The 12,299-nt window shown below is 38.6% G+C and overlaps 1 protein-coding gene across 2 annotated transcripts in view; it reads left to right on the top strand.

Annotated features, from left to right (window-relative positions):
* G3BP1 (G3BP stress granule assembly factor 1) overlaps positions 1 to 12,299 on the top strand; it is a 38,610-nt gene that overhangs the window by 12,471 nt on the left and 13,840 nt on the right. For both annotated transcript variants that reach the window (XM_049647953.1, XM_049647954.1), the window contains exons 3-8: positions 4,031 to 4,112; positions 4,575 to 4,748; positions 6,500 to 6,590; positions 8,227 to 8,320; positions 10,190 to 10,391; positions 11,643 to 11,744. In XM_049647953.1, the coding sequence (XP_049503910.1) occupies positions 4,031 to 4,112; positions 4,575 to 4,748; positions 6,500 to 6,590; positions 8,227 to 8,320; positions 10,190 to 10,391; positions 11,643 to 11,744 (745 nt within the window). The remainder of the gene's footprint in view (positions 1 to 4,030; positions 4,113 to 4,574; positions 4,749 to 6,499; positions 6,591 to 8,226; positions 8,321 to 10,189; positions 10,392 to 11,642; positions 11,745 to 12,299) is intronic.

Genomic DNA, 12,299 nt, shown 5'->3' with positions numbered 1-12,299 from the left:
ACTTAAGTGATTGAACAGGTTTTCACATGTTTTTTTCCCCTTTTTTCTTTTTGTGTTTTATGTCAAAATTTGTTTCTATGTCCTCAGAGATTAGGTAACTTTGGACTTTGAAAAGGAGCAAGGGGTGCCTGGGTGGCTCAGTCAGTTAAGCATCCTACTCTTGATTTCAGCTCAGGTCATGATCTCACAGTTCATCAGTGTCAGCGGGGAGCCTGTTTGGGATTTTTTGCTCTCCCTGTCTGCCTCTCCCCTGCTCTTGCTTGCTCTTACTCTCTCAAATTAATACATAAAACTTAGGAGAACTAAGTGAAATTAATATAGTCCTTGTCGATATATTTATTGACTCAAGACCTTTTTTTTTTCACATTTTATCTTGAAGTACAACATACATACAAGCGTATCTCATTGTGTTTCACTTTATGGTGCTTTGCAAATACTGTGTTTTTTGGCAGTTATAAGTTTGTGGCAATCTTCAGTCTAGCAAGTTCATTGGTGCCATTTTTCCAGTATTTGCTCATTTTGTGTCTTTGTCAACATTTTGCTAATTCTCACAATATTTCAAACTTTTTCATTATTATATTTTTTAATGGTAATCTGTGATCAGTGACCTTTGTTGGTACTATTATAATCGTTTTATGGCATATGCCTACGCATGTAAGACCATGAACTTAATGTTCAATAAATGCTGTATGTCTTCTGACTCTTACACTGATTCGTTGTTCCCCATCTCTCTCCCTCTTTGGGCCTTCTATTCTCTGAGACTTAGTGGTATTCAAATTAGGCCAGTTAACTTAACCCTACAATGGCTTTAATTAGGTATTAAGTGGAAGGAAGAGTCACTTGTCTGTCCCTTCACATCAAAAGCCGTAAGTAGCTTGGTAGGGAATGTTGAAAGCTGAGATAGGCCAAAAGCTAGGCCTCTTGGCCTATTAGCTAAATTGTGAGTAAAAAGGAAATGTTTTTGAAATGAAAAGTGCTACTCCAGTGAACACATGCATGATAAGAAAGCAGAGCAGCTTTATTGTGGATATGAGGAACTTTGAGTAGTGGGATGGAAGGTCAAATAAGCCACAACATTCCTTTAATCCAAAGCCTGATCAGAGTAAGGCCCTAACTCTTCAATTCTATGAAAGCTGAGAGAGGTGAGGAAGCCACAGAAGAAGTTTGAAGCTAGTACAAGTTAGTTGATGAGGTTTCAGGAAAGAAGCTGTTTCCGTAACATCAAAGTGCAAGGTGAAGCAGCAAGTGCTGATGTAGAAGCTGCAGCAAACCATCCAGAAAATCTAGATAAGGTAGGTGGTGAAGGTGGCTACACGGACAATAATAGATTTTCAGTGTAGATGAAACAGCTTTATATTGGACGTGATTCATGGGAAGATGTCAAAATATCAAGATGAACAGGAGTTGAGAAGAAGATCCCAGCCCTCGTGGATGACTTTGAGGGGTTCAGGACTTCAGAGGAGGAAGTCACTGCAGGTGTGGTGGAAATATAAAGAGAACTAGAATTAGAAGTGGAGGCTGAAGATGTGACTGAGTTGCTGCAGTCTCATGATAAAACATTAACAGATGAGGAGTTGCTTCTTAAAGATGAGCAAAGATAGTGTTTTTTAAAATGTTTTAATTAAAAAAAATTTTTTTTGTTTATTCTTTTTTGGAGAGACAGAGCTGGACCAGGGGGGGGGGGGCAGAGAGAGGAGGAGACACAGAACCCGAAGCAGGCTCCAGGTTCCGAGCTGTCAGCACAGAGCCCGATGTGGGGCTTGAACTCAACAGCTGTGAGATCATGACCTGAGCCGAAGTTGGACGCTTAACTGAGCCACCCAGGCGCCCCAGAAGTTTTTTTTTTTAAGATGGAATCTACTGCTGAAGATGCTGTGAAGATTGTTGGGAGTAACAACAAAAAAGAATATTACATAGACTTGAGTTGATGAAGCAGTGGCTCTCAGGATTTGAGAGGATTGACTCCAATTTCGAAAGTAGTTCCGCTGTGGGTAAAATGCTGTCAAACAGTATCACACACTACAGAAAATCCTTAGTGAAAGGAAAAGTTAATTGGTGGAAGAAACTTCATTGTTGTCTTAACTTGAAGAAATTGGCACAGCCACCCCAGTTTTCTGCAACCACCACCCTGGTCAGCAGCCATCCATCGAGGCAAGACCCTCCACCAATAGACAGATTAGGACTCCCTGAAAGTGCAGATGATGGTTAGCATTTTTTTTTTTTAAGCAACAAAGTGTTTTTTAATTAAGGTATGTACATTGCTTACATTGCTTACATTGTAGTAGAAATACTGTTGCACGTTTAATAGACAAAGGTGTAGTGTAAACATAATTTTTATATGCACTGGAAAACCAAAAAAGCCTATTTGACTCCATTTATTGCAATATTCTCTTTATTGCACTGATCTGGAACCAAACTCTGATATCTCTGATGTTTGCCTGTAATGAAAAGTGGATTAGCCAGCATTGAACTGATGCACTGGCAGATGTGTAGCCTTTTAATAACTTTAAAATTTGCAGGGTAGACTTAGGGTACCTGTGGGCCCAAAACTGTCCTATTTGAGGGGCCAGAGAGGGACAGAATCAGGATGTAGAATGATATGTATGGGTTCATTTGTGACAAATTGCATATCTGTAGGTAGTATAGGTAGCAAGAAATTCTTTTTTTTTTTTTTTTAATTTTTTTTTTTTTTTAAACGTTTATTTATTTTTGAGACAGAGACAGAGCATGAACGGGGGAGGGTCAGAGAGAGAGGGAGACACAGAATCGGAAGCAGGCTCCAGGCTCTGAGCCATCAGCCCAAAGCCTGACGCGGGGCTCGTACTCGCGGACCGCGAGATCGTGACCTGGGCTGAAGTCGGACGCTTAACCGACTGAGCCACCCAGGCGCCCCAAGAAATTCTTTTTAATTTGAAAAATTTTTTTTTAATATTTATTAATTTTGAGAGAGAAAGCACAAGCAGGGGAGGGGCAGAGAAAGACAGACAGAATCCCAAGCAGGCTTGGTACCATCAGTGCAGAGCCTGATGGGGGCTCAAACGCAAGAATTGTGAGATCTGACCTGAGCAGAGATCAAGAGTCAGATGCTTAACTGACTGAGCCACCCAGGCGCCCTGAAATTCTTTTTTTTTTTTTTTTAAGTTTATTTATTTTGAGAAAGAAGATGTGAATGAGCAGGGGAAGGGCAGAGAGAGAGAGAAATCCCAAGGAAGCCCTAGACTATCCGTGCAGATGTGGGGCTCAAACCCATGAACCGTGAGATCATGATCTGAGCCGAAATCAAGAGTCCAATGCTCAACTGACTGAGCCACCCAGGCGCCCCAGTTATCAAGAAATTCTAATAGCAGTTATTTCTGGGTTGGGGCACTTTTTGGGATATCTTTGTGTCTGCATCTGGCTTTCCTGATCCAGTATTTTTTTTTTCCCCCGATCCAGTGTTACAATGAAAAAACAAAGCAATTGAGGATATAGGTGAATTCAAGCTATGGGGAATTAAAGTCTGAAGCTCTTAATGCATCAGCAAGAATTGTTAAAAATTACTCTTAAACCTCACCTGCAGGAGTTACTGGTTTTGTTTTTGTTGTTAAATTACTGATTTTTTAATGGAATCCCCTCACATGCATTCTCAGATATAAAAGGTTTAGACTTTGTAAGCTTACAGGAGAGTGTAGATGTCCTCATCTGTATTAAAGCTGCCTGTTTTCTTCTTGAGTGAAAACAGAACTTGTTTTATTCTAAGTAGCCTTCCTGACATGAACTACAAGATCTTTCCCAACACAGTCATCCTACTCTGAAATCTGGAGCTTATGACTTATAAAGTGTTCTGCCTCATTGACCAAATCTATTTCTGTTCAGCAAATGTTGAGTGACATGTAGGGAGTAGATCTATGATTGTATACAAAAATGAAAAAGAAAAACACCTTGTTTCCAAGATTCTGCCAGTGAGGCAAATAGATACCAAACATGAAAAATAAATATCAAGGCTTAGGATGCTTGCACCTGACAAGTAAATTATCTCTCTGTTTTACAGATTTTATGGAAAGAACTCTTCTTATGTCCACGGGGGATTGGATTCAAATGGAAAGCCAGCAGATGCGGTTTATGGACAGAAAGTAAGCATCCCAAGCTTTGTGTAGGCTGTTACACAGCTAGAAAATAACCCATATTGAGGCAGGTACATACATAACAGATTTGCTGATATTTAAAGACGAAGTTTTTCAATTTCTTTTTAGCAGTTTTGGTGTTCAGTACCTATTTGGTAAAGCCACTGAAAAGCTTAGGGTGTCAGATTTCCTTATTTTGAATAATTTGTTCTGAAAATTTTCTGTTAGGAGGTAATTGGTTTTAGCACAGGGATCATTCTCATTTACTGTAAACCTTTTTTAGGTATGTCAATTCAGGACAGTTTTAAAAAGCTCAAGGCGGTCACTGGGATATCCTGTTCTAAGGCAAATTAGGGTCTGTGTAGTTTGTAATTTAAACATGCAGATTATCTCTACTTGTGTTGTATTAAAAACTTGTTTTTGTTGGAGATTGTAAATTTTAAGTCATTAACTCTTCCTTTGATTCTTTAGGAAATCCATAGGAAAGTCATGTCACAAAACTTTACCAATTGCCACACTAAGATTCGCCATGTTGATGCTCATGCCACTCTGAATGATGGGGTGGTGGTCCAGGTGATGGGGTTGCTCTCCAATAACAACCAGGCTTTGAGGAGATTCATGCAGACATTTGTCCTTGCTCCTGAGGTATGAAGAAACAAACCACGAAAGGTTGTACAAATCTTTTTAGAAAGTATTTATTTTGAAATTTCAAGCTTACAGAAAAGTTATGATAATAGTACAATACCTCATACATACTCCTTACCTAGAGCCATTGCCCACACTTGCCTGTACATTAGTAATGCTTTTTCTATTTACCTGTCATTTTAATTCAAAACCATTTATAAGTAGGTTGGAGACATCATGCCTAGTCATCCTCAGATACTTCAGTGAGCATTTTTCCTAAGCGTAAGGAATACTCTTTCTTAACTACAGTACCATTATCTATTTGTTTGTTTTTGGCAGAGGGAGCACTTTTTAACTTTTGTGGCACAAGATGTTTCAGGCTCATTTGATACTCTGCTTGCTCCAGCCCTAGTCCTAGCCCCAGCCCCAGTTCTAGAATCTGCTGTTTCTTCAGGGAGCCCTGTTTCTTTTCCTGCTTATCATGAAAGGAGCCACGGGTTTATGTTGAAGAGTTTGCACTTGTACTGTCTTCCTGACTGGTGCAGACTGAACAAAGTCAGGAAGCCTATCTGCATACGCATGTGGAAGTGGCTCAATAGGGACCTGCTGATTAGATGTTTTCTTTAGCATTACCCTTAAGATAGTTTTCTGTTCAGGGAGCCTGGGTAGCTCAGTTGGTTAAGTTCCGACTCTTGATTTTGGCGTAGGTCATGATCTCATGGTTCGTGGGTTTGAGCCCTATGTTGGGCTTCCACGCTCAGCGTGGAGGCTGCTTGGAATATTCTCTCTTTCTCTTTCTCTGTCCCCCATAAATAAATGAACGAATGAATGAATGAATAAAAGATAATTTTCTGTTCAGAAATAATGAATCTAAAACCCCTGTCATCTTACTGTTTGAATAATAACTCAGTTGTCTTTTTGAGAAATTAACGTGTTTCATTTTAGTCATGAGTTTTAGAGGATGGCTTAGATTATCTGTAGTATAAAACTTGATGAATTTCTAACTATACAGAGTCATATGGGATATAATTAAGAATTATTTTAAGTTTGCTTAAATTTCCTTTTCCTATTAAAGAGGAAGAATCTAACATTACCTTATATAATGCATTGTTATATGAACTGTCTCATTTAATATCCAAATCTCCTATGTAGATAGGAGATGTGATATCCCCCCCCCCCTTTTTTTTAATGTAGATGAAGAGACAGTGTTGGAGCTTGAATAGTTAATGACATAGTTGGATTTATACTCTGGTGTGGTCTTCTAGGCAGACCTTTTCAGCTGTAGCACTGTTGAGTGTTTATATCAATATTCTTGGATACAGATTTAAGGAATTTTAAGTATGTGCTGCAGTTGGTAAAAGTAGTTACTGTTCAGATTTGAGGTGGTGACATGTTACGTACTTTACCAGTATTTGGCTGTCCATCTGGTGGTATTTTAAGGGAGCAATATATTTGAGTGTAGTTTTTAATGGCTATAATGCAGAGCAGGGTTTTTCATTCTTCATTCTTGGTGTTAGTAACATTTTGGACCAGATAATTCTTTGTTGTGGCTGGCCGTTCTGTGCATTGTAGGATGTTCAGCAGCATCCCTGCCCTCTACTCAAGCAATAGCTTTCAGTTGCACTCTCCCATGTGAAAACTGAAGTATCTTCAGACATTGCCAGATGTGTCTGGGTGGTGCAGTATTGCTCTTAGTAGAGAACCATTGGTGTAGGGTGATTTGGCTTTTGGTGAAAATCTGAATAAATGAAAAGTTTTTGTTGGCATTGCAGGGCTCTGTTGCAAATAAGTTCTACGTTCACAATGATATCTTCAGATACCAAGATGAGGTCTTTGGTGGCTTTGTCACTGAGCCTCAGGAGGGTAAGTTACTTGTCTAAATTTTTTTTTTTGATGGCATCAGGTTGACCTGAAGAGAGTATGGGTTTCTTGAGTGTGTTTATTATACTCTGTATTCTTTATTAATAACTTCTAATTGTCAAGACAGGGGAATGTCTGAGTTTTCAACCTACTCGAATCTAACAGGTCAACCTGCTTCATGGAAGACCTAAAACTCCAAAGTCAGTAGTAGGTAATTACTCACTGCAACAATGGTAGATCTCATGAACTGCACGACACCTGCATTGTAGCAGGGTGCATTGCAAGAGTAGAACCCTAAGTTCAAGGATCAAAATCTTTTACAATAGGGAGTAAGTGTGCCTACCCTTTGCTCTGGAGGGAGACGCTTTTCTGAGGCTGCTGTATAAATATTTCTAAAGGATAGTCTGGAGCAAAAGGTAGCCATTGCTTTAGTTGTAAGATGTGCAGAAGAAACATGAGAGACACCTGAAGAATGGTCTCTAAACACTAATAATAATTAGTATATCAGTACTTCTTATATGGCTGAAATAAAAATTTAAGTACTGTATATTTATTGTATAATACAACTGCCTTATAGATAAGTACTTTAAGTACTGTTCTCATTTTATAGATGAGGCCACTGAGACACAGAGCAGTAATTTGCCTGATGTTGTATATAGCTAGTTACGTGGTAGAGCCTGCATTGGATTATGGGCCTCAAAATGACCTCAGATTCCATGTTCTTATTCTTAACCCAGCCACTACATTAGCCTTAATTCTGTCCTTACAGCTTTTCCCATGATTTTACCAAATTTCTGTGTTTTATTTACTTTCTATATATATGTTTTTATTTCATTTTTTCTCTTAAAGTTTTTATTTAATGGCACAAAAACAGACACATAGACCAATGGAATAGAATAGAAACCCCAGAACTAGACCCACAAACGTATGGCCAACTCATCTTTGACAAAGCAGGAAAGAACATCCAGTGGAAAAAAGACAGTCTCTTTAACAAATGGTGCTGGGAGAACTGGACAGCAACATGCAGAAGGTTGAAACTAGACCACTTTCTCACACCATTCACAAAAATTAAAGTTTTTATTTAAATTCCAGTTAACATGCAGTGTAATATCAATTTCATGTGTACACTGTAGTGATTCCACACTTCCATATAACGTTAGGTGCTCAGTACAAGTGTACCCCTTAATCCCCATCACCTATTTAACTCATCCCCCCACTCACTACTCTTTTGATGGTGATGAACACTGTAAAAATGAATATAATGTTGACCTTTGAATAATATGAGTGTTGGGGTGCTAACCCCCCCCCCCGCCGGTCAAAAATCTGCATAGAACTTTAGACTCTCTATAAACTTTTTAACTACTAATAGCCTACTGTTGACTGGAAACTACTGATAACATAAGTCGATTAACATGTATTTTGTATGTTAAATTATGTGCTGTATTCTTAAAGTAAGCTAGAGAAAAGGAAATGTTATTAAAATCATAAGGAAGAGAAAATTCATTTACAGTATTGTACTGTATTTAATGAGAAAAATCTACATATAAGTGGACCCACACAGTTGAAACCTGTCTTGTTTAAGGGTCAGTTGTATTTGAGAATTAAGCACAAATTACTTTAAGTTTCTTTACTCATTTAGAATCTGAGGAAGAGGTAGAGGAACCTGAAGAAAGACAGCAGACACCTGAGGTAGTACCTGATGAATCTGGAACTTTCTATGATCAGACTGTCAGGTAAGAAAAACTTTATCTGTCCAGAGCTGCATGAGAATTTGGGTTGTCTAGTCTTTCCCTTTGTTGGAGGGCAGTCGTATATTCTCAGAATTATCTCTGAAAATAACTAATTTCCTAAAAGAAAGGTTTTGCTTTTGGTATCTCTGAGCTAACAAAAATGTTATAACTTGTTTTAATTCCTATTGCACAATGAGAACTACTTAAATAGTATCCATCAGTTGCTTTTTGGTTTCATTTTTTTCTTGGCCATAAGTGAAAAATAGATTTTGGGATTATTTTTTTTCCTCCAAGATTTATTTTATTTTTTTTAAATGTTTATTTATTTATTTTTTTGAGAGGGAGAGAGAGAGAGAGCATAAGCTCAGGGGTCAGGGTGCAGAGAGAGAGGGAGAGAATCCCAAGCAGGTTCCATGCTGTCCGCACAGAGCCCAATGTGGGGCTTGAACCCAGGAACCCTGAGATCATGACCTGAGTTGAAGTCAAGTTGGACGTTTAACTAACTGAGCCACCCAGGTGCCCCTCAAAGATTTTATTTTTAAGTAAATCTCCATACCCATCATGGGGCTGGAACTCAAAACCTCTGTCAGGAGTCTCATGCTTTACCAACTGAGACAGACAGGTGCCCCTGATTTGGGGGATTTCTTATCAAGTATTTAACACATCAAGGCATTGCATTAAGTGCTTTGTGGGGAATAAATATATTCAAGGACTTATTTAGAGATCAAGCATAAATTGATAGAAATTCAGACATGAATTAAATAGTTTCATTAACTCAGACACTAAATGTGTGACTATATCTTAAACTTTTTTTAATCTGCAATGGAACAGAAATATGATAGGAATAGAAATATTTACTTGTCATCTGATATGAAACTCTTAGTGCTTAAAGGATGTTTTCGTGTTTCTCCAGGTGTGATGACAAACTAACCACATTACTCACCTGGGTTGCAAGTTGAAAAAGATCTGTTGTCCCACCACAAACCTGCCAAATTAGAATTTCAGGGGGAAATCATTTGCAGCATTAACAAACATTCCTTGTGATTTTTCTGGAAGGTTTAAGAAGAAGTCTTCTGAATCATAACTTCTTTCTCCAGAATAACTGGTGTGATTTTTTCTTTTTTTTTTTTTTAAGTTCTGAGAGGTTTTTTTTGATGTTAAAAACTGCATAATACAAATTTTACCTTGTTAACCATTTTTAAGTGCACTGTGTAGTAATATTTGTTTTTTCCTTTTTAAAGTTTATTTTGACAGTGCAAGCCAGGTAGGGAGGGAGGGAGGGAGGGAGGGAGAGAGAGAGAGAGAGAGAGAGAGAGAGAGAGAGAAAGAAAATCCCAAGCAGGCTCCACTCTGTGAGCACGGAGCCCCATGCAGGGCTCAAACCCACAAAGCCATGAGATCATGATCTGAGCTGAAATCAAGAGTGGGACGCTTAACTGACTGAGCCACCCAGGCGCCGCCCCAGAGTAGTAATGTTAACTATGTGCAAATATTTGTACAACAGGTCTCTAGAACTTTTCATCTTGCAAAAGTAAAACTGTAACCTTTGAACAACTCTTTTCCCCTTCCCCACAAGCTGTTAGTCTTTTTGTATGTGTGGTTAGCTAAGTGAATTGTGATAGTTTCAGGATTGTAACAGAAACCATGATTTGGTTCATTTTGATCTGTTTTTGATGTATTTGCTTAGGAGAATTTAGCAAATCTGATTTGCTCATTGAATGCTTTTCTAAGGAGTTGTCTTGTTTTAATACTCAGATCTTTTTTTGGAGACAGGGAGCAATTTTTTGGTTCAGGTCTCTATAGTTAATAAATACTTGGGAGTTTCTTGCTAAATCAGTGGAGGCAGAATGATGTTTCTCAAATTTTCCAAAGCAATGATTTGGAAGAACATTTAGAGGAACCTGTTGCTGAACCAGAGCCTGATCCTGAACCAGAACCGGAACAAGAACCTGTTTCTGAAATCCAAGAGGAAAAGTCTGAGCCAGTGTTGGAAGAAACTGCTCCTGAGGATGCCCAGAAGAGTTCTTCCCCAGCACCTGCAGACATAGCGCAGACAGTACAGGAAGACCTGAGGGTATGTAGTATGTCTTCCTTCTTCCTGTTTCTAGGTGATTTTTAAAAACCTCTCTTCCTTTATAGTACTGTTTGGTGGACTTTATGGGTACGTTTTCATTTGTTCAGGGAAACTTACTACATAATGAGCCATACCTCAGATAGGAATTAAGACGCATAATTGTTTTCTGAAAGTAATTCTCCTCCCCACCCAAGGAAACTTGAATACTTCTAGACCAGAAATTTCAGGTGCTCTTTTATCACCATATCAACAACCTCACATTTTTTAAATAATTTGTTTCAAAATAATGCTTGTTAAAAACAAGTGATAAAGTACCTTTTAAAAATATATCATGGCACAACAGACTTTTTCCTGCTTTTTTTCTGACTCTAATTGAGGATAACTTTACAGTAGAAGTAGAAACAAATTGCCAAACTACAGCTACTTTTCTAATTAGAATACTTGATTTCAAAGTTCAAAGCTTTTCTGTTACTCCTGAGGCATTTCAGGGTGATGTTAACTGGGATCACAGAACATTTACATTTGGTGTTCTGTGAAGGAATGTGTTTTGTGCTGTATTTATGGGGTCAGGGTTCTTAAGGTTCTTTCTTATATCATTTATTTAATAGTTCAAGCACCTCTGCTGGTCATTGTTTTGGGTGTGGGAGATATTGGTAAAACAGGTAGGGTTCTTGGTCTCTCTCTAGAGGGCAGTGATTAGGTGAGTAGGAAATGACTTGAGCTTGCAGGGAGAAAAGTAGGTTGGCTGGATTGAGGAGGAATGACTAGTTAGGTGACTGCTATTGTAGCCCTGGAGAGAAATCTTGACACCTGGGATTAAGCTTGTGGCAATGAAGGTAGTTAAGTCGTAAATAGTAAGAATTAGGAAGTTTGATACGGATTGAAAAGGTGTTCAAGGGAATTCTAAAGTTGATGTAACAGGGTTGATGTTTGTACCATTAATTGGGAGAATCCTAGAAGGAAGCTGGTTTTGAAGGAGAGAGAATTTTCTTTGATTCACAAACCTGAAATTGAGTGAAAGTAGCTTCTTAGACCTTAAACCTTTTCTTACTTTGCTGATACTTGATGACTAGTCCTAGGGGATTTTAACGCTAAATTTGTAAGTAGGGGAAGAAAAGGAATCTCAAGATACTTAGGAACAACATCCTATCTAATATGAAAATGTGACGCATGTATTATGTACAAGAAATTAAGGACTAATAGCTTTTATATTATTTTGAAAGGGGTAATCAAGTAATGTTGTTCCCTTAGACATTTTCTTGGGCATCTGTGACCAGTAAGAACCTTCCACCCAGTGGAGCTGTTCCAGTTACTGGGATACCACCTCACGTTGTTAAAGTACCAGCTTCGCAGGTGAGTTTCTAAGCTTGTATATTGGGCACATTTACTTGTATTTCATGTAATGTGCTTCACATAGGTTTGGAGAATGTGGGAACTGGTACACAGAGCAGAGAAGAGTACAGGGTGGTTTTTAATAATTTCCTTTTTTGGAGAGCTGTCAGTTTTTATTTTTATTAAAACAATTTTTTTTTTAATGTTTAATTGGTTTCAAGAGAGAAAGAGAGGGAGACACAGAATCTGAAGTAGGCCCAGGCTCTGAGCTGTCAGCACAGAGCCCGATGCAGGGCTTGAACTCATGAACTGCAAGATCATGATCTGAGCCAAAGTTGGATGCTGAAAGTTTATTTTGGGAGAGACAGAGATAGTACAAGTTGGGGAGAGGCAGAGAGGGTGAGAGAGAGAATCTCAAGCAGGCTCCACATTGCCAGCACAGAGCCCAATGTGGGGCTCAAACCCACAAAGCTGTGAGATCATGACCTGAAACCAAGAGTCGGATGCTTAACCGACTCAGCCACCCAGGCACCCGTGTCATTTTCTCTTTAAACCTTATTGTTAGCTAAGAAACTT

The sequence above is a fragment of the Panthera uncia genome, assembly GCF_023721935.1.
Source record: "Panthera uncia isolate 11264 chromosome A1 unlocalized genomic scaffold, Puncia_PCG_1.0 HiC_scaffold_17, whole genome shotgun sequence".
NCBI lineage: Eukaryota > Metazoa > Chordata > Mammalia > Carnivora > Felidae > Panthera > Panthera uncia.
Note: the sequence above shows the minus strand (reverse complement) of the source record. Positions and strands in the feature narration are given on the sequence as shown.